The sequence below is a fragment of the Triticum aestivum genome, chromosome 6B (genome assembly GCF_018294505.1).
Source record: "Triticum aestivum cultivar Chinese Spring chromosome 6B, IWGSC CS RefSeq v2.1, whole genome shotgun sequence".
Taxonomy (NCBI): domain Eukaryota; kingdom Viridiplantae; phylum Streptophyta; class Magnoliopsida; order Poales; family Poaceae; genus Triticum; species Triticum aestivum.
The window spans coordinates 64,529,597-64,552,837 of record NC_057810.1 but is presented as its reverse complement, the minus strand read 5'-3'; the positions used below and the strand labels follow the sequence as shown (position 1 = coordinate 64,552,837).

Genomic DNA, 23,241 nt, shown 5'->3' with positions numbered 1-23,241 from the left:
TGTCGTCGATGCTTGGAGAAGGTTTGGTTGATGTAGATGTTGGAGGAGTTGTTGAAGCTTGGATGTTGGAGAAGCCGTAGGTCTTGGATGAGTACTTGGCGTACTTGAAGTCATGTTGCACTTGACGTTCCGCCTTTGTAGATTGATGCATGAGCTCAATGAGGTTGGAGTAGGGTTGGAAGTCGACGATCTTCTTGATGGGATGATTGAGTCCATTCAAGAATCGTGCCATTGTTTGCTCATCATCTTCCGTGAAATTGGCTCGAATCATGGCTATACCCATTTCCTTGTAGTATTCTTCAACACTCTTTGTTCCTTGCTTGAGGAGTTGTAGCTTCTTGAAGAGATCGCGGTTGTAGTAGGTTGGCGCAAAGCGTGCTCGCATGACTTCCTTCATTTGAGCCCAAGTGGTGATAGATGGTTCACCTCTTGCTTCACGGCGCTCAAGGACTTGTTCCCACCATATGAGTAGTCTTGGAACTCAAGTCATGCCATAGCAATCTTCTTCTCTTCCTCATAGTTGTGCAAACGAAAGATTTTGTCGACCTTCAATGCCCATGAGAGGTACTCTTCGGGATCATTGCTTCCATTGAACTTGGGCATGGTGAATTTAAGCTTGCCATAGCGTTGTTCTTCATTGTGTTGTGGGCGATGGTGGTGATGACGCCCTTAACGTGGAGGGTAATCATCCTCATGTTGCTCTTGGCGTGGAGGAAGTCCATGATCAACTTGCTCTTGTTGAACTTGAGGTTGAGGTGGAGCTTGACGAGCTTGTGGAGGATCTTGAGGAACTTGCCATTGCACACGCGGTTGATAGTTCTCTCTTGTATTTCTTCTCGAAGGGCTTCCTCTTGATTGCGTCGTGCACGATTGCGGTTTGCGATGGCTCGGCTTGATTCTTGAAGGGCACGTTGCGCCTCAAGAGATTGCACTTCACGTTGTTGTTGTTGAAGACGTTGAGCTTCGGCGTCTTGTTGCTCTTGGTGTAGACATGCTCGTTCTTCCTCTTGGCGCCATAGTCGTTGTCGTTCTTGAGCTTGATCAAAAGCGACTTGGTTTGAGTGAGGACGAGGGACTTGCTCATCGACTTGCTCTTGTGAATGCTTGTCGTGTAGCGGGTTGCGTGATGCATCACGGTCTTGACGTGCGGCTCGTCGAAGAATGTTTTACGTCGGTGTACTTGAGCCGGAGAAGGTGTCGTCGGAGTGTCGACTTGAGCGGCTCCGTCTTGAAGATGAGGTAGTAGAAGGGGGACGGTTGACCAACAAGGCACGAATCTCGTCCATCCTTGCGTCGTTCTCTTGCTTGTGCGCGTCGAGCTTGTTGTTGAAGTAGTCCTTTGTACGTTGCTCGGAGAGTCGCAAGTCGGTGGCGAGGTTGTCGATGTGTTCGTTCATAGCTTGTTGCTCTTGATGCAACGCTCGTTGTGCACCAAAGAGGTGGCTCTTGATGACATATGATGACATGACGTTGTCTTGTTCGATGAAGAGTGGGTTGGTAGAAGTACTCAGCCTATCCATCATTCCAAGCAAAATGTGAGTGGTAGAAAGAGAAGAACTTATACCAATGTACCTTGACCGATGTTGATGATGAATCAAGTTCACTCAAATGCGGACAATGAAATAGCACTATTGGTACCAATCGTTGTCGGTTCTCACACCTACACACGTAAAAGCTTATGGAGGAGCTTGGTTAGGATGGTGGCACAAAATTTGATGCAATAGTAAGTGAGCTTCAATAATGTTGGAAAAGGTTCACAAATTTGCAAATGCAACAAGTAGACCAAGCAAATAATGGTACACGGAAACACACACACAAATAGATAAGTGGGATTGTGCAATCCAAAAGTGAGCCAAAATGTGGAGACCACGAAAATGCTCTTGTTGCACAATACTAGAGAGACGCTAGCATGATTGCACAATAGGCGGATACGGAACTTGTGCACAACCTAGTAGGCAAAAATGCAACTATCTCTATCCCACGTATGCTATATGTATGGTATTTCGGTGCTATGATCCAAGATGATCCAATAGGACAATCTTAATATAGTATGATGCTATGGTTCTTGCTCATAAGCTCTTTGCTTATCTTTCCTCTTTGCTTAAAAGCTTGGGTGTCTCTTTCACTTTTGAGCTCTTTTCTCATGCAAAACTTCACGAACCAAGATAGAAATTGTGTATGTGATGACAACTTTGTGACACACAAGTGGATCCCAAGATATGCACCACTCTGGTATGGTATGTATGCTGTGGAGTATGATCACTAATGTGCACAAGTCACGTTGTCGGCAATACTCAATGGCTAGTCTCGATGGGTAAGCTATGCAAAAGTGAGGCAATGTGGGTATCAATGCAATTGGAAGTATGACAAAGATGTCGTCGATGTTACCATCCTTTGCGATGATGAGACCCTTGCGAAGTTGAGCCGTGGTGATGATGAAGTCGAACCGTACCTAGATAGCCGAAACACAATAGGACACGGGATCCACAACTCAAAATCTCAAGGACCAAAATGTGTCAAAATCGTAATAGGAGATATCGAAGAGGTTGGTGGTGTATGTGGGTTTGGAAGATGTGGTGGAAGGTGGGGATTGTGGTGGTGGCCGAACTGACCAATCTTCAGGTTCGTCAGAGTTCCACGGACGTCCGGTTTTTACGGTCGTCCGGTCGTCGAACGTCCGGTAGGGTCCGGTCGTCCGGTGCCTGGGCGAAAATTGGGCACGGGAAGAACATCATGATTTTGGGGAGGAAGAAGATGGTGAGGTCGAAATCGAGCGGATTAGAGGGTGAAAAGGGTGGGGAGGGCGGGGAAAGCTAGATCCACACGCAGCCACACAAATCCATGTACCAAATCCAACAAAATCTCAACTCACCAACAAATCACAAAAAAAATTGGGGCTATTTTTGGTGGGGAATTTTCAAATTTAGGAGGAAAACAACAAAATCAAGCTATAAAACATGGGGTAGGGGCTCCAAAAACGTGATCAACGTGGCTCATGATACAAAGATGATGTAGGGCGGAACCCTAAGGGGTTGGTCTTTCACGTTTGGAGTGGATCCTATGAGGGGGGGGGACACACGAAGAACGTGCGAAAAACACAAGGGAAAACACGGGAGGAACGAGAGAATCACTAAACCGACAAGTAATCGATCACACAAGGGCTAGATCATCGAAAGCGTAAGGTAACACATGATCCAAAATCAACAAGGGGAGGATACAAAGGGAACCGTTCTTCTCCGTGAGGAGTTCTTGATTGTCTTCTCCGGATGGAGGCCTTGAATCCGAATGGATCTTCTCCAAGGAGGCACGATCCCTCACGTGGAGTAGATCCGGTACGGATGAGCAGAGCTCTATCTCAAAATGAGATGTCACAATGCTAACCCTAGCTAGGAGGTGGGAGAGACCTATTTATAGTCGTAGTGCAAATGGGAGTCAAAGTGAAGGGGGTACAAGGGCTCCAGCCCGTGCCGCGGTCACTCAGGTGCCGGACGTCCGGAAGACGTGGACGTCCGGAGGCTCGGGAGGGCCCGGACGTCCGGAAGGGCTCGGACATCCGTAGATTCGGCTCTGTCGGGGACGCATCGGTCGTCCGGAGGGAGCCGGTCATCCGGAGCTTCGGGAGGGTCCGGACGTCCGATGACCTTCGGTCTTTCGTAGATTTTGCTCGGTCGCTTGGCGCCCGGTCGTCCGGTCCGCCTCGGACTTCCGTAGATTTGGCTCGGGTGCGGAGGTACCGGACGTCCAGAGAGCTCGGTCGTCCGTGTCCTGGGAATCGTCGGACGTCCGGACTGGGTCGGTCGTCCGAAGCCTGTAGCTTCCAAAGCAGCTCTTCTTCTTGTCCTTCACGCTTGGGGTCCTCGCCGTCTTGGCCTTTGCATGTAGCTGTTCCGTGGCTCTTCTCCAAGCACATGATCACACAGAGTTTCCGAATGAGGTAGTAGCCATGTCTCATGAGTAGGAAGAGGGAGTTCGGAGAGGAACGAGTTCACCTTATCTTCAATAGCCTTAGCTCGAGCTCGTGTCATGAGTCCAAGTGGTGTTGAGGGAGATGTAGGTACGTCCATGGGGATGAGCGAGGAATGCTCCGCATCAATTGGGGTGCACAAGCTAAGCACACTACAACCGGACACCACACGCAACGCTGGCTCACACCGCCTGGGCCACAATGCCCTGGAGTCAACTATCAGTGGGGTGACGAGTGTGGCACACAAAAGAAGCACTACAACTGGGTGGGGTGCACCATTGAAGCACACACGAGTCGGGTGAGGGGGTAGGATGTACAAGTGAAGAACTACCGTGGAGATGTGGCTCCCCTGATGTGCCGTTAGCCCAATGACATGTGGACCGGGCCCACATGTCAGTGTGCCAACGGCAGGGTGCAGTGCGTCAGAGGATCCGGCTTCGTCGCGTGGAGCACACAAGTGGAAGCAAGCACGAGACGTCGGACACCCGTTCTGAACCAACAGTAGGACATACACATGATGGGGCACACGTGGCCAGCGGACGCCCGTGGGTCCACTTTTTGTAGCCCTCCTCCCCCCTCAAGTCATCGCTGTGGTGAGGCACATATTACACGATCAGACGACTGCGAGGGCATCTAAGGGTGCGGATGCCCCAAGGAGACGGCCAACATCCTTTAAGGAGCTATTTGGTCTAATTAGTTGTGTCACTTTCAAATGAAGTCGATGTTAGTTTAATCTACATTAAAAATTTTCTGCTTGCCCACCAATGAATAGTTGAATATGTTGAGGACCAGTGATGAACGGATTGAATTGGGTTAGATGATTTAAATAGTAGGGGAGGGCAAAAGCTCACTCCTAATACATGAAAAGAATGACAAGGCGAAATCCAAAAAAAAATAAGCGGGCACGACATGAGAGTCATGTCAAATTCATCTTTTTTGAATGGGTAATTTGTCTGGTAGCTGGATAAGTGGACGAATTTGTTGCAAGAAACAGAGAACCAATGATGTCTCGCCTCGAACCGGCAAAAATCAAATATTTTCGAGCTGCTGATGAAATTTTGGAGCCACGTCACCAATCCGCGCCCTCTCTCTCGCGGATCGCCATCTTGACCGTCCAATCCCCGTCGGATCCAACGGCAGGCCGCACACTCCTCTGAGTCCTCCCTTGTTAAATCCCCGTTCCATTCCTCCCCACTCTCACCACAACCAGCCGCCGCCACCACAGCTCCTCCTCCATTTGCATCTCACTCAGCTCCAAGGAAGAAGCCGTCAGCCATGTCCGGCCGCGGCAAGGGAGGGAAGGGGCTGGGCAAGGGAGGCGCCAAGCGCCACCGGAAGGTGCTGCGCGACAACATCCAGGGCATCACCAAGCCGGCCATCCGGCGGCTGGCGCGGCGGGGCGGCGTGAAGCGCATCTCGGGGCTCATCTACGAGGAGACCCGCGGCGTGCTCAAGATCTTCCTCGAGAACGTCATCCGCGACGCCGTGACCTACACCGAGCACGCCCGACGCAAGACCGTCACCGCCATGGACGTCGTCTACGCCCTCAAGCGCCAGGGACGCACCCTCTACGGATTCGGCGGCTGACCTGCGCCCGCTGCTGCCCAATCGAGTCGACCCTGCTAGCTGCTGCTGCTATTCTCGTGCTATGGTTTCGCTTCTGAATTCAGAGTGTGTGAGTTGTTGCTCCGTCGGTCTGTATAGTTAGTGGAAGGCAATGGATCTGAATGCAATCGAAATTGTTGGTTTTTGCAAGAAATGAATCTGAATGAAATGGAGATTGTACCGCATCTCGCTATGATTGTACCTTCTGGCTTGTTCCTGTACATTCCAAAATTTATCAGCAAGAACGTCGATGTGGACTCTTTCAGTAATTTTCGTTTCGATTTTCTTGCTGAATGAGCTCCAAAAAATTCATACCACGCGGCGCTCGGAGGTCCAAAGTCAAAAGGAGTTCGGGATTCCAGCTCGTTGGTCGTACAGTCGGGAATAGGAATATCGCTCCTGCAGGCCAATCTCAACCCCAGGAGCGCGATCTGTGCCACTGTCTCTATCTGAAGAGGCGTTGCAATCTGCTGCTGTCTAGATCCTAGATGTCTGATGCCTTGATGTATCATGATTCTGTTCTGCATTTCTTTAAGTACCTCTTTTCGTGTACTACTTGGTGTCTGATCATGGGCTTCATAATGAAAACGGAGCCATGGGTGAGCCTCCTGTTATTCACAAAATTTTGGTTATGCAGAGACGTTCTCTGAATTTAAGTGTCTTTTCATCATTCACACTCATCTGTCTTTGAAAACTCTGCATGGTTATAGAATTGCCCGTTGCTCAACATAACAGCTGGCTAAATTTGTCACCTGCTGCTTTGCTACCAGGACATGTTTTTCCCCTCTCTGATGAGGTGTGCTCAAGGCTTCCATGAGTTGGCTAACATCTGAAATGTAATCATCTTATGGGTTATCTTAAGAAATAAACTTTCTCATGGATTTTCCTCCTCGCATTGATCACTCACTTTACTTTGAGATTCACAAGCTTTTCACACTGCTATTTTGTGCTTTTTTTGTCGAACAAAAGGTGATGTGCCGAAGCAGAACATAATTTTTAAGGGAAGCAGAACACATTTGATTGATTGCTGCTAAATATCCCATGTCAAAAATAAAAAAAATTGGGAACATTCGATGGGAGGAAAATCAATCGACCGTCTGACTGATTCATCAAGAACACAAGCAATCGACCGTCTGAATGCTCGTGTTGTTGTTCCATCGGTCTGTGTGGCTAGTGGAAGGTGATGAATATGAATGCAATGATCTTGGCTGCATCTCTTGATATGTTTGTACCTTCTGGCCACCACCAACTTGTTGCATACTAATTTTCGCAGCAAGAAAGTTGATGATGATTTTTCACTAATTTTTGTTTAGGTTTTTTGCTGAATGGGTGCCGAAATTCCTGAAAAACTCATGGTACCACGCAGCACGGTCAAAACAAGTCGGTGATTCCATCCTGCCTTCATTGCGTTTCATGCGGTCTGTCCACCCTGATCAAGTCCCCCTTGGGGAGGGTGGTGGGCAGATTGTGCTTGTTTGAACATACTACTATCTGATGTGAAGATCAATGCTGCTACCCAGCTCCTCTGCAGCCCTACAGCAAAATTGGACAGCTACCGCTGGCCTTCTTTACCTGCAAACCCACAAACGCTTGCTCAAGTTCAGGAGAAGACCTATACCACCATGGCGGTGTGCAGTCCAGTTTGCCAACTGTTTAGATCCTACTGTAGATGTTGTCTCTAGGAGAAGACCTACATCAAGTTCACGAGAAGACCACTATCTCTTTTTCTGAAGAGGAGCTACAGTTTGCAGACTGTTTTGATCCTACCAGATGTTATCTCTGAGAGTTTAATGTATCATGATTCTGTTCTGTAATATTTTCAGTACTGCTTTTGGCATTGGAACACTGTACTTGGTGCCTCTGATCACGGGCTTCCTCATGAAAATGGAGCGGGGAGTGATCCTCCTGTTATTCTTATTTTTGCTGTTTATATAGAAACATTCTCTGAAATTAAGTGTGTGTTTTCATCGCTACTCATCTGTGTTCTAAAACTCTGTAGATGGCTCGGTTTTAGTTCAGTCAAATAGTTGTAGAATTGCTCATTGGTCAACAAAAAAATCACAAATCATCCCATGCTACTTTGTCAACTGCTATTTTGCTACTGGGACATGTTTTCCTCTTCTCTTATATGTGGCATCTGAGTTAGGAGGGCAATATGGACATTTTAACCCAACTCACTCTTAATGTCGCCGATGAAGTATAATGTTTCACTCCAGTATTTCCCATCAAATCAATTTCCAAGATGAGTGTCCTTCTGAATACAAATTTCAGCTATGACATTCAGTTTTCTCGAATAAAACGGGTGTTTTGTGTCTTGCTGTTACTAGCCGGAAAAAACACCTTGGATCTTAAACTGAGGAGACAAGCACACGTCGCTTATTGTTTCTTTTCTTTTCGTAAAGACACCTCATGAAGCTGCTTGTGTTGATGTAGAAAGAAAATTGAATGCAGTCAATGATGCTCATATGGGATGACAATGGCAGAGAGATGTAAGTTTTTTTATGCGTAAGAGACGTAAGCAGCCCCGTTTAGTAGCAAGGGACAAAGACTTGACCTATTGTCAAGATCAACAGCAGAAGCACTGTCAAGTGCCGGGAGAAGTCAAGTATCTGCTGGAAAAGACGTCTCATGCACACTTACATGTATTTTTAAAAGGAAAATCATGTAAATTGCAAATTTTAACTATTTAATTATCTAAAAATAATTTGTAACTAATTAATCTAGCAAATATCTTGTGATTTATTTTCACACGATGTTTCCATACAATGAAATTTGCATCTAATGATACTAGGATTTGCTTGTGATTTATTCGTAGCAGCAAGTTGTTTCCATCAACTCGAGAATTTCCATCCATGATAACTAGAAATTCCTTTATTTAATTATTTGTGTGAAATGTTTCGGTTGCAACCGACTGAAATAGTTGCAATCATTCTGTCCAATGTTTCCTTGTCAGTTATAAACAAATCATTGAGGTAATCACATTTGTTTCAGACAAATAAAAATTTGCATCCACCTATCTACAATAAAATGTCTCTAGAGTTAGGATTGACGATGTAGAATTGCATGCGCCAATCTATTTACCCTAAAGCTCAAACTTATGGAGAAAAATGGACTTGAATACTCCCCTCGTGAGTGGCTTTCTCATACCTAAATCAGGACGGAAAGAGGATTACACTATTTTATTTTAAATCGTGGCTAGGGGTCTTGAACTCAAGAACTCTTAGCTCTTTTACACATGGCTTTTATTTTTTACTCAACCTCGTTGTATTGGTTATTATCTTCTCTTTTATAGTTCTTAACTTGTGTTTGTAAGAAGGTGACATGTGAGGACCGAACTACCACAAGTTGATAGCATAAATGCACTCATGTTTGAGGTAGTTGTGTGTGAGAGTGAGCTTGACACAACTAATCATTTATATACCACTAGAGACTGAGTTCATCCACTACATGCATCGGTTGTCATGTCTATTGCCCAACCATCCATAGAAAAAATGGAAGGAAAAAACAATTTGTGTATGACCACAGATCAAGTGTGTTGTCCCCATTCTTTAGAGTCATTGGGGTTCAACACCTTCACCACCAATTATTAGCAAAACAACAGGAAAATTGGTAAGGTTATAGCTTGAGATTAGGAGAAGTCAGGAATGGAATATTCAGTATGATACAAGAAACTGGCACTTCATAGTGCGTAGGCTTGAGAAGATACCATGTTGACTCCATCGATCCTTCCTATTGCCAATGGTGGCTACTTCTTCAGGATCGATGAAGGCAACAATTCTGCTGAGACTCTCTGTCAATATGTGCGCGACAATGTAGGCTATCATATGACATTTAAGCACCAAGGGCGATATCAACATTTGACCCGTAGCATCAAGGCCGTTTAAGCACCAAGAACACTTCCCCTCGTGTGTGGCTATCTAATACCTAAATCACGAGCGAAAGAGGGTTAAGTTTTTTTAACATTAGTTGTCTCTTAAACTCAAGAACTCTTCTCTGATACATGTGTGGTCTTTTACACAAATGATTTTTTGTCAACCTTGTTGTATTGGTTGTTGACTTATCTTTTATTTGTTAACTTGTATTCGTAAGAAGTGGCATGTGAAGACCGAACTATCACAGGTTCACAGCGTAAAGGCACTCATGTTTACAGTGGTTGCGTGTATGAATTGAGAAGATAAATGGTTTCAACAACTGCACCTTTCACAACTAACCATTCATATACCACTAGCGATCTAGTGCATCCACTACATGCATTAGGAGTCATTTGAGTATTTTTTCTATTACACGAACCGTCAGAAAAAAATGTAAGGAAAAAACAATTCATATACGACCACCGAACAAGTGCGTTGCCTCCATTCTTCAGTCATTGCGATTCAACACCATAATTACCAACTATTAGTTTGAGAGTAGGAGGCATTGGGAATGGAACACTCGGTATGACATGAGAAGCTAGAGCTTAATGATGCGAAGGACTGCCTGAGTAGAGACCTCCATACATGCCTGACAAAGTTCTTCCAGATATTTTTTTGTTATAACAAAGAGATGTTCAAAATTGCGTTGTAAGAGTAACGATTATTCTGGTGTTAGGCTGTCACACAAGTTGCCACTGCGCACTGGCAGAGCGCGCAAGCACACACAACCGAGCATGGCTAAGATGATTATCACAGGTGATCCCTATCAACTGATTATCACTTCTAAAGTACATCATGTGAAAATCTTGATCTTGTGCGGCATTCGCGTGCCTTCTGTACTGTACTCAAACTGAATAAGCTATAATTGTAACAAGCTATAACTGAAGCACAAAAAGAAAAGTTTTAACAGATTTTGGTAGAAGATAATTAAACCTCAAAATTCATGGATGGTATAGCAACCGAAGCATCCACCAAATAAAGTTTCACGCTAGAGTTCACCCCTGCATATTTTGTATGCGCGGATGCGTGCGTATCGCCCATGAAGAAACTGACCGCTCTGGGAGCCCTATTTCCGCCGCCGACACGCCGAGAAGCTCGAGGCGACGAACGGCGTCGTGTCCTCCGGCAGGCTCAACTCCGAGGGTCGGCGCCGGTGGTGGGGCGTACCCGGCCGCATGTTGGAGGCCGTCCTCTAGTACATCGAGGGCGGCAACACGCCGCGCCTCGAGTACCCCGCTCCCCCGATCTTCTCACGCCGCCATGGGAGCTCCTGGACGCCGAGGCGTATGGAGCGGCCCGGCGCGTCCTCCTCCTTGTCCGGCCGCTCGTCGGGCTCTCCCTGCCTCCGCCCTGTCAAGCCGGAGCCCCAGGACACGCCGGTCAACGCGCGCACCCGCAGCTCCGGCGTCCGCATCGGCGACTCCACCCCCCATCCGGCCGCTTCGTCCTCGTCGAGCCCAAGCCGGAGCCCAGCCTCCCCGCGGAGTATGAGGAGATAGCCCGGCGCGGCTTCTCCGACGAGGACGCCCTGCAGTGGGCGCGGGACGACTACCTCCGCGACGAGATGGTCCGGCAGCGCCGGGCCCTGGAGGATATCAAAGCCCGCAAGCGCGGGCGCGAGGACGTGCACGACGTCGTCATCCTCGACAGCGACGACGACGAGGGCGCCCCTGGACCGTCCAACCCGCCGCGCCAACCGGGGGAGGGATGCAGCAGGGACGGCAGCGGCGGAGGCGGCGGCGCCGCCGCAGCCGCCGACGGCGACTACACGCGGTTCTACAGCCTCCTCGGCATGTAGAACTGCGAGGGCGGGCGGCGGGCGGCGGGGAGCGGCAAGGCAGACGGCGAGGAGTGGCGATGGAGACGGCGAGCGGCGGCCCCTAGTAGTTTTTTCTTTTTTTTGTAAAATATGTTTAAGTTTGAACGAACTCGCCGAAGTTTGCAATGAATTTGCGCCGTGTTTGTGCCATGTTCAAATTTTTCAAAATAACGTGGGCGCTGCGACTAGGGGGTGCCCCCAGCGCGCCCCCAGGGGGCGATTTTTAGCCCCTCCTGGGGGGCCAACGGCTGGAGATGCTCTAACGATTGGTTGGTTGGTTGCTAGCCGGCGCTGGTGCAAAATCATCACCAACTAGTAGAAGGCCCGTGCGTTGCTATGGGCTTTAAAAATAATAAGATACTATTCATGAAGCTAAAATAATATAGAACAATGTCATTTCAACTAATACACATCTTTTTTTACAATCAGCATAATAGCATTCCCTAACAGAAACCTACCAGTTCTCTCCATATCGTATCAAATATATTATTGACAAATAAAAAATGTTATTAAAACCAACCAATAGTCGAATGGTTATGATACTGATGGTACCCATCCATGTAGGGACGGAGTCAACCCAGCAGGACGCCTTCATAAAATGTCACATGTATAATGTATAGCCTCATGCCACAGGCCCTGTCTCCGCCACTGCATCCATGTGTGAGTGCATGTGTGTTTCAGCAGTGTGCAGAGACTGTTATCTGTATTTCTTTAAATTTTTATCCAAACATAGAACAATTTTAATTATCTTACCCTTTTCTTAATTTAAATACAAACACATCACATAAATTTGGAATTCGTGTCGCTATTCTCATTCTCTAGCCGGTCAATTTTCCATGGGGAGAACTAATGCATGCTTCCTAATATATCAACATTCCAACCTTCTAGACTGGAGACTGCCCAAAGATTTTTTTTCTACCACCAACTTCTTCATATGGTAGAAAATGCCATCTTTTTACAAAATTATGACATAAACTTTAAAACACATACAATGGTATTATTTTCATTTTGCATAATGCATTTGTACGTCAAGTCATACAAGTTTGATTGCACACTCGCGGACCATCCAATGAATTCTCTAAATTCAGTTAAAACCCAAGCATGACATGATTTCTTATTGTGCATCTTTCACCATGTAGTGACCCCTAAAAGAATCAAACAAATACCATGCTTATTTTGACATAAGCTCACCTACTATTTGACCCACCTAAACTGGCAACCTTTAAATACTCCGGACGACGTTCCATCATGGAAATCCATGTGTTGCCATAGAACAACACAATATCACTCAAGTTGTATTTATCATGCTTACCATCCTTAACTGGTTCTATATTTTATTTATGAATATGCACCTATTTCACACCACCACCAGACGAACATTGCTCTTCGTTCTTCATTATTTATCTCAGCACACCCTTTGACATGATAAGTTACTTCTTACAATACTTTTCATTGTTTTTCCATGGATTGGCAACACTCATGTTTAGGTGTATCTTTCTCCAAACAATCCGAATTTTGGACTAATGGGATATTCAAATAAATGATTATTGTGATTTGCCCAATTCGTTTACTATGCTCTCTTGTGCTCCTCGTTGGCTTTACCTGAACTCATTGCCATCGTTTCTGATCAAATCACCTAGCAAAAGCAAATTAAGTTGTTAAGATAGAAATAAAAAAAAGGAGAAAGTCTTTACTAAAATAGAAATCGAATACAATTCGATCAGTACATGCTTGCTCACTTAACATAATTTGAACCACAAAGGACATGTGAAATGATGTAGGGTGGAACCCTAGGGAGGAGATCTTTCACGAATTGGAGGTGGAATCCCCAAGAACAAGATGAACAAAGGAGGGAAAACAAGAGAGACACTCAAGAACAAGTCAAATCACACATCCACTAGACAATCAAACACATAAGATCCACAAGGTACATGAACAACAAAGGGAAATAAGATACATGATAGAGTTCATCTCAAATCCTATGGAGGAGATGAGGGCTTGATGATCCTATGATTGGGATCCTTCCCCAAGGAGGAGGTCTTGATGTTGGTCACTCCAAGAGGAGGTCTTGATCTCCTAGTGGAGTGGATCCATGGAGCAAAGCTCTCAAATGTGTATCAACTACTTTTCTTACCCTAACAAATGGCCTAGGTACGGAATATATAGGCATGGGGACGAAGTGAATGAAGAGGAGGCCCAAACAGCAGCTCACATCCGTCCATCCTGTAGGGCCCGTGCGCACGGGGTAAGTTGGGCCCGTGCGCACGGGGGTCCCGTGGGCACGGTACAGGCCCGTGCGCACGGGGTGCTCCAGCGCAGACTCTCTGAGTAGCCCGTGCGCATGGGGTCTTCGAGGCCCGTGGGCACGGGGTCGCCTGGGAGGTGCTGAATCGATCTTGTCGCCCTCCTTCTTCCTTCTTGTGGCCTTGGGGTCCTTCTCCTTGGCCTCCGGGAAGCTCCTTAGCTGCTTGGCGGCGGTCGTCCTCGTACCCGAAGATGCACAACGTTCCGTGGTGAGGTAGCCGCCAAGTCCTATGGATATTCATGTAAATCTTGAAGAGGAGCGGGTCCACCTTAAGTCCGGTAGGTCCACTTGGGGCTTGATGTGCTATGAAGGTGTACATGGAGATGAACGTGGGATGCTCCGTATCATCTCCTCCCCCTTTGAAAAGATCCGACCTCGGATCATAAACCGTATCGCCATGTACATTGTAGGCATGGATGTACCATAGGTCGATGTCGATGCCTTGTGAATCCTTCAAAATGAAAGAACATGAGAAACACTTGGAAAAACAAATGAGGTTAGTGCAAAAGCAAGACCTATCATTCGAGGGTCGAGATACCCAACAAGTGTATGCATCATGCTCATCATAAGAAAGGACAAGGGAGCATTTCATAGTATGTAGGCATATGATGCGAGAACAAGTGTATGCATATATGTCATCAACCCAAGAAAGCAAGTGATAGTGGAACATGGGTGATGCAACATATCAAGCAATCATAGCAATCAAGTCAAGCATGCTAGTAGTGCGAAGATGCAACATACTAGAAGGAATCATGGCAAGCATGTCATGTGTGCAAATAGTGGGCATGAATAATGCACATGACATATCACAAGCATAAAGGCAAGATATGAGCAAAATAGTATCAATAGCATGGGGCACATGATAAACATGGCAATAGCAACAAGGATCTCCACCAAGCATGCAAATACACATAGAAGTAGCATAATGATGAAACATGGGTAGATGCAAGCAAGGGTCACAATTGCATGGCAAAGGCATAGAAGCAATCATAGCATGCAAAGCGAACACGGTAAAATGAGCATAATGTGACAAGTGGTAAATGGCCCATAGCCGTGTGAGAGCCAAGTAGAGGAGTTGCGCGTAGTCCTTGCGCGAAGGGGACGGTGGTGAGGATAGTCCACGGGATCCCAAATCGTCATTGCTCTCAAGAGCTCGTTTTGTCAACTCGTGGGATTGCGAGGTTGACAAGTATTCATGGGTACCTACACAAAACAAATACAAAGGAAAAATTGTGTGTGCGTGGTAGATGTACACATCATCCATCATGATGCGCACGTGCTTGTGTTGGTTAACACCAAATATCCAATGCTCAAATAAATGAGATGCGTGATATAGAAACATGTCATCCATCATGATAGGGTTGTTGTTATGTATAGCATAATGGAGACTCAAGATGTGTAATGCATCACGAGCAATATTTAGAGCATTGTTATTCATGGAATGCATATGGTGCAAGCAATCATGGAAATCATGCAAATCATAGGATGGATCAAAATCTCCTAATGGGTATGAGGAAACTACGAGGGTCTCCTCATGAGCAATATCGAAAGCATAATATGGAGAAAATGGACAACATGGTAAACAATGCATATCCAAAGCTAGGTGGTCATGGCATGGCATATTAGATAAATGATGCAAAGGGAGCATATCAATATCATCACAAGAAAAACAAATGCCAATAACCATGGGCTTGTCATCTATGCCATATGTGCAAATTGGGTTTAATTTAATGGCATATGCATAGGCACTACGATGAGATTGCAAATATGACATACGGGAGATCTCATGCATAGCATATGACAAGTCAAGCGGATTATCAAACATGATGTGACCAAGAGAATTTTCACATGATATCCTATGAAGCATAGCATCACAACTAGGTAACTCAACATGCGTATCATCATATTCATCGTAAATAGGTAAGTCAAGGCATGAAGAAGTGTCACTAGCATGAAGCATGGTAATAGGTGGGTCAACATCATGGGAGCAATCATTATCAAGAGAGTCCACTAGTGGGACAAGAGCATCACCTTCACCTTTGTTACCTTTTTCATTCCACTCAAGTGGTGTAGGTGAGGTGGGAAAGACCAAATGGTGGTCATCATCATCTTGATGGAACCATGTGGGGGGTGCATCATATTCCACCATGGCCATCGTCGTCTCCAAAGGGAGGACAAAGTCGTCGAGGATCGGCGCGTCATCATATATGGGACCTAGCACCAAAGGAGAAGACACAATAGAGGTAGAGGTTAAGTTGTTAGAAAGCGAAATGGCCTCATATGCCTCATCAACTATCTCACTCTCTCTATGTGGTGGTGGCTCACTCACTCCCTCAAGGTAGGTACACTCAATGTCGCATATGGTGGAGGCACTCAAGCGGTGGTGGTGGTGGCTCTCCTCACATGGGAATTGGTGCGGCTCATCATATATGGGGCTAGTGGTGAAGTCACTCTCACTCTCAATATGGTGGCAAAAGTCACTCAAGTCATCATACGTCGCCGTGGTCGAAGGGAGAATCCCATGCTCAACCATCTCGTAGTCGTCGTCGTGGTGTTGGAGGCCCATATGATGTGGCACCTCGTAGCTCGTCTCCATGATCGAAGGGAGTTTCCCATGCTCGGCCATCGTCCTTGAGGGGCTTCCGAAGATGGAAGTGTCGCCCTCGCTCGTAGATCGTCGCCTTGGACTTGAGGAAGTCGTTGTAGGCATACTCATGGGAAGTAGGCGAAGATGCCGTACGTCCAAAGGCGAAGATGCCTCGATAGCACTTGGCAAAGATGCCAAAGTGGTTGGTGTAGCCGTAGCGCCATCTTGGTGGTGCTCGTCTCGCGGTCTTCTCGTGTGCTTATGAAGCTTCGACTTGGCATGAAGTAGGGCTTGTTGGGACTTGTGCACTTGCCCTTGTGGAGCATCTTCATGATGATGATGTCGTTGTCGTGCTTGAGCTCGTAGGAGATGTCGTTCGTCATCGTCGTGCACATGATGCTTGGAGGTGACTTGCCCTTCATGATGATGTGGATCACGAACATGATGGTGGTCGCCATGTAGATGTGGACTTGGACGACTTGAGCTTGCATCTTTTTCGCGCTCCGAAGACTTGTGGCTTGAACGTTGCCATCTTGAAGATGATGAAGTGGAAGACGACTTGATCAAGGCTCTAATCTCCTCCATCCTCGCATCTTGCTCCTCCTTTTGTGCGGCAAGCTTTTTGTCGATGTAGTCCCTTTTCCTTGCTTCGGAGAGATGAATGTCGATGGAGAGGTTCTTGATGCGCTCTTGCAAGGTGGATTGTGCTCCTTGCATTTCGTGCTGTAGTCCAAAGATGAACGCTTTGGTGATGTAGTTGTTCACGCCATCGTTGTTGTCGTAGACCGGAGAGGGAATGCCTTGCCTATCCATCACAAGGCTCGAGCAAAGGTGAGTAGGAAATGAGATAAACAATACCAAGTTACCTTTTCCCAAAGTTGAGGATGTATCTTGTATCACTCAATGTGAAATGAAAGAATAGTGGAATTGGTAATGGACTTGTTCACTCACACCTACAAGTAAAGGCTTATGGTAGAGCTCGGTGAGGATTGTGGCACAAAAATTTGATGCAAAATGTTAGCAAGAGTCAATAATGTTGGAAAAGATTCACAAATTCGCAAGTTAAACAAGTAGACCAATAGCAAATGAGGTACACGAAAACACACACACGGATAGATAAATGGGGTCGTGCAACCAAGGAATGAGCACAAAATGTGGAGTCCACGGAAAACGCTCGTGTTGCACAACTCAAGAGAGACGCTAGCACGATTGCTCAATAGGCGGATACGACACTTGTGCACAACCTATAAGATGCAAAATGGATATACTTTTTATCCCAAGTATGCTATGTATGTATGGTTCCCGGTGTTTCTCTCAAGATGATCCAAGATGATCGGATATGACAATCTTATGTGCAATGGGGTATGATGCTATGGCACTTGCTCACGAGATCTTTGCTCTCTTTTTTCTTAAAAGCTTTTTCTCTTTTTTTTTCAATGGCCACTTTTGCACAATGCACAAGCCAAGATAGCAATTGTGTATATGCGGGAACGATATTGTGACACAATGGATGATATGATACCAATATGATATGGTATGTATGCAATGGAATGGTGGATCACTAATGTGCACAAGTAACATTGCCGGCAATACTCAAATGGCTAGTCTCGATAGGTAAGTGACGCAGAATGGGCTAGGGGTTAACAATGCAATTGCAAGGGTAATATACAATGGCGTCGTCGAGGTTACCGTCCTTTGCGATGATGAGTAGCGGTGTTCTTGATGTAGATACCAAGATGATGTAGACCCGTCCCTAAGTAGCCGAAACACCTTAGGAAACGGTAAAAAAAACCGCAAACTCAAAATCTCAAGAACAAAAGTCAAATGGTGGTAGTGGAAATGGCAATTGGAAGTAGTGGTGGTTTGTGAAGAAGCAACCGTCCCTAAGTAGCCGAAACACCTTAGGGGACTCAAGTCACCACTTAAACAACCAAAAATGCTATATGGAGCGAAACGGGTTAGGTTGCGGAAGGTTATGGTGGTTTTGCGGATGATATGGTGGAAGGCCTAGGCAAAGATGCTAAAATGTCAAAATTTTGATGGGGTCAAATGGTGATGGAACCTATCTAGGTGGATGGGGGATCTCAATAGCTACTCAACGAGCTAAAGAACGCGAAAATCAGACTCCGGATGTGGAAGATATGGGTGAAATGGTGAACTGCTCGCGGCTGTTTCTGGGAGGGCCGTGCGCACGGGGTTTAGGGGCCGTGGGCACGGGGTCCCGTGCGCACGGGGTCCCGATGGCCAGTGTGCACGGGGTCCTCGAGGAGCGGATGAACAGCTCCGGATCCGTGGGGAAACTCAATTTTGAGGTCAAATTCGAAGGGTGGAAGGTAGGGGAAGATGGTAGAGGAGTGGATCTACTTGCTAACCACCAAATTCATGGATCAAATCCAACAAAATCTCATCAAACCAACAAATCACAAAAAAAATTTGGGGCTATGTTTGGTGGGGATTTTCGGATTTAGGACGAAATCACACAAAACTAGGCTAGAAAACAAAGAGGGGGGCTCCAATTTCGTGAGAAACCATGGCTCATGATACCATATGATGTAGGGTGGAACCCTAGGGAGGAGATCTTTCACGAATTGGAGGTGGAATCCCCAAGAACAAGATGAACAAAGGAGGGAAAACAAGAGAGACACTCAAGAACAAGTCAAATCACACATCCACTAGACAATCAAACACATAAGATCCACAAGGTACATGAACAACAAAGGGAAATAAGATACATGATAGAGTTCATCTCAAATCCTATGGAGGAGATGAGGGCTTGATGATCCTATGATTGGGATCCTTCCCCAAGGAGGAGGTCTTGATGTTGGTCACTCCAAGAGGAGGTCTTGATATCCTAGTGGAGTGGATCCATGGAGCAAAGCTCTCAAATGTGTATCAACTACTTTTCTTACCCTAACAAATGGCCTAGGACGGAATATATAGGCATGGGGACGAAGTGGATGAAGAGGAGGCCCAAACAGCAGCTCACAGCCGTCCATCCTGTAGGGCCCGTGCGCACGGGGTAAGTTGGGCCCGTGCGCACGGGGGTCCCGTGGGCACGGTATAGGCCCGTGCGCACGGGGTGCTCCAGCGCAGACTCTCTGAGTAGCCCGTGCGCACGGGGTCTTCGAGGCCCGTGGGCACGGGGTCGCCTGGGAGGTGTTGAATCGATCTTGTCGCCCTCCTTCTTCCTTCTTGTGGCCTTGGGGTCCTTCTCCTTGGCCCCCGAGAAGCTCCTTAGCTGCTTGGCGGCGGTCGTCCTCGTACCTGAAGATGCACAACGTTCCGTGGTGAGGTAGCCGCCAAGTCCTATGGATATTCATGTAAATCTTGAAGAGGAGCGGGTTCACCTTAAGTCCAGTAGGTCCACTTGGGGCTTGATGTGCTATGAAGGTGTACATGGAGATGAACGTGGGATGCTCTGTATCATGAAAATAATTCAAGTGCATGATGGATGCTAAGAGCATCTCCAACAGGCGCGCTATAAACGCGCGGCGCCGAAAAAGTAGTGGTTTTAGCGCGCGCGCTACCGTTCCCGGCGCTCCTGCGGACACGCAAAAACCACGCGCGCGGCATATGTAATTCAGCGTGCGGGCGGAAACGCCACCGCACGCTGCTTATTTGCTGCGCCCACTCCAGCGCGCTGGACTCTCGAGCGCTCGCTCTCACTCCACCAACCTATCCAGCCGCGCCGCCGCCGCCGACCCGCGCCACCCCATTTTTTCCGGCGACCGTTCTGGCGCTTCCCCGGTCTCTTCCTGCGCGGCCGCGGCTTCCTCCCTCTCTCTGGTCAGCGCCCCCGTCACGTGCGGCAGAGATTTTGGGATTTTGCAAGCCCAAGTTGCTATTGTGAGAGGACCGGCTAGATTTTGGGATCAGAAGATGCTTTAGTACATAACGCAGGCTTTTGTGATCATGCACAACATGATCATCGAGAATGAGCATGGTCAAGATGTAGACTACTCTCAGTATGAGCTCTTGGGACATCCCATGCGAGTGCGGCGCAGGGCTGAAAGGCTGGCCCGTTTTGTTGCCTCCTATCATGCCATTCGACGTCCGGCAACGCATAATGAGCTCAAGAAGGATCTCATTGAGGAGTGGTGGGCTTGGAATGGCCGCCGAAGATCATCATGATTTGTGCGTTCGATGTTGTATTATTGAACTATTTGTTGTATTTCTCAAAATACTATTTGTTTGATGAGTTGTAATAAATTGAAATATTCATTTAAACTTGGTTGTGAATGATGTTTGTGATTTAAAAATTATGCCATGTCTTTGTTTTGTGTGAAATGTGTTGTGAAAATGCAACAAATATGGACGCGCGGCTGGTCGCGCGCGCTGCACTTTAGCGCACTGCTGGAGCTTCGCGCGCTACATTTTAGCGCGACTGCTGGAGCCAGCGCGCTGCGCCGCGCCAAACCTGGCGTTGCGCGCGCCGTAAACCAGATTTTTACGCGCCGCGGGTTGGGCGCTGAAGATGCTCTAACTTATTTGAATTACTTAATTTGAGGGCGGATATCAATGGACTAATTACTAATTAAACCTGCAAAACATATCACACTAAAAAGTATGTATAATATTTGATTTTACCAAAGAGGTATGGGAAAATATCTATAATCAATGTGTTTGCTAGCTAGACAGTGTCACCGCTTCAACCTAAACTAACGAAAAGGCACCAGCCTGGTCCTGGCTAGATTATTTAACAGGTACTATCAACTGAGGTATGATACTAAGGCATTGCCACTGAAAATTGAAAATAAAATATTATCATGAGTACTCAAGGCTCAACACAGATCGAGATGGAGATCAGAGGAGCCACACAAGTGGTGGGTGATGGAGCGGCCCAGTGGAAGAACGACCACGTCGTCACCAGAGCAGGAACACACGGAGGCTCGCATCCCGTTGGGCGGTTCTGGAGAAGGATCCGACCTCGAGCATCTTCTCGCAGCGGCGGCGAACGGATCCACGATGAGGTCCGCAATGAAGGCGGCGGCGGCTCCTCTCGTACCTCCGCGGCGGCGAACGGCTCCGCGATGAGGTCTAGCGGCGGCTCCTCTCGGATGTCAGCAGCAGCGATCTCGTACCTCGGCGGCTCGCGAGTGGCTGCACGATCGACCTAGCAAATAGATAGATCGAGGGCAGTCGCGTTGTATACCTAGAATACTTTAATATTCACAAAAGAAATGTCCTTGTAGGCCGGTGGCTGAGTCAATCTTGACCCTTTAATAAACTCAGTTATATTCTTCATTTACACCCAGTTTAGTTAGAAGTACTGGCAAACAATTCAGTATGCTATCGTATGATAATATACAGATACGTAGGCACCTAACGATTGAACTACTTTATTTATTTTTCCACACTACAGAGACAAGTGCTTGTAGAAATTCCAAAGTATACGCCAAAAAAAATTCTTTATGAAAACATTGGACATCTATGCTGCAAGGTAGCAAGTAATCTCACAACAATTTCAGAAGCAAAACAAGGGAAAAGGATGTGCAAACCTCTTAAGGATTTGAGAAAGCTCATAGCTCCTCAATCAAGTCAACCATTAATTTCACATAGCGCATAGGAATCAGCAGCCTCGGCAATCTCCTCCCCGTTGGATCTGGTACCAGCAAGGTCCTCGAGGCTGAAATAAACCATCGTCCATATGGGCAACTACAATGACTTGAAATTATCTGGTCATTAATATGGGCAGCAAGAAAAACATGCACAGAACTGGAAGACTAACTCTAAAACCAAACTTAAAATGGGAGCTAATTATTTATGTGCTCTAAATCCATATAAAAACTAATGATCATTCTCTGTCTAAAAAGAAGTAACTTCCATGAATGGGGGAGGGGGTCTGTACCTGAATGAAATCATTGCACACAACAGAGCAAAGCTGATATTGTTATAAAAAAGTACTTCTTGCTACAAGGACAAAACCAGAAAAGACCATGAGCAAAGCTGATATTGTTATAAAAAAAGTACTTCTTGCTACAAGGACAAAACCAGGAAAGACCAAGTACTTCTAGCTGGGGGCCTGTTCATATGAAGAAGAGAAGGATCAGCAAAGGAAATAACATATCAAGAAAAGAAAATAAAAAATATTAGAATGTAAATATGTTTGCTCATCGATTACACCTTTTGCCTTTTTGATAAACATAATTATATTTTAATTTGCTCCGTTGTTTTCTTATTTTGTTACCAAACTGCCATATATGGTACACGACGAAGCATTTACCTGAAGGCACTAATATCTTTTCAGCTTTTTAGTCTTACTGAATACTCCTGAAGGAGTCAAGGACTTGTTTGCTACTGTATATTAATAGGAGTAGGTAAAAGGCCAGTGTGGGTGAAAGTATTATAAGGACACATACATTAAATTCAATGACAAAATCAAGCTTTCAAATGATGCTTATGTGGTATTGCAACGAACTCCAACATCCAAATGTACTGTAAAATGAAACAATTTAACATCTGCTGTGAGCGAGCACAAGTATTGATCAATTTTACAATTGCTGATTTAGATCCCAAGAGGCTATATTTCTTTATTCAACTGCTATAAATAAACTAAATAAGATGAGAGTGAGACTACATACACAAAGCTGAATGTGCAAGATCGACATCATCCCCTAAGTGCTTCTCTTCTCAACTGGTTCCTTCTGGATGTTTTGAATGTCCAATGGAAAACAAAATTAAAAAATAAATGGTCAGATAAGTGCAACCTCAGTTTATTTATAGAAAAATGTTATTGAAAGAATTGCATCCAACCAAAAACAAACCTTAATTTGAGACATATAGTTTGATGCCTTACCTACAGTTGTAACCTTCTGAGCAAGTATGCCAATCTGCATGTTCGAACAAAGTTTTCTATCGGAGAGCAAGCAGAGGTTTATACATCAGAATCTTCTATGAGAAGCAAGCAGAGGTTATACATTATATAGAGGAGACTAATAGAGAGTACCAACTCGATATTTCTTGCTGGTCCATACTTGAAGGAAATATGCCCTAGAGGCAATAATAAAGTTATTATTTATTTCCTTATATCATGATAAATGTTTATTATTC

The 23,241-nt window shown here is 46.0% G+C and overlaps 1 protein-coding gene across 1 annotated transcript; it reads left to right on the top strand.

The window, feature by feature from the left end:
- The first annotated feature begins 5,156 nt into the window (after positions 1–5,156).
- On the top strand, positions 5,157–5,754 carry LOC123133494 (histone H4). The gene has a single exon (XM_044552972.1). The coding sequence runs from the start codon at positions 5,240–5,242 to the stop codon at positions 5,549–5,551; it is 312 nt and encodes a 103-aa protein (XP_044408907.1). The 5' UTR covers positions 5,157–5,239; the 3' UTR covers positions 5,552–5,754.
- Positions 5,755–23,241: the final 17,487 nt, after the last annotated feature.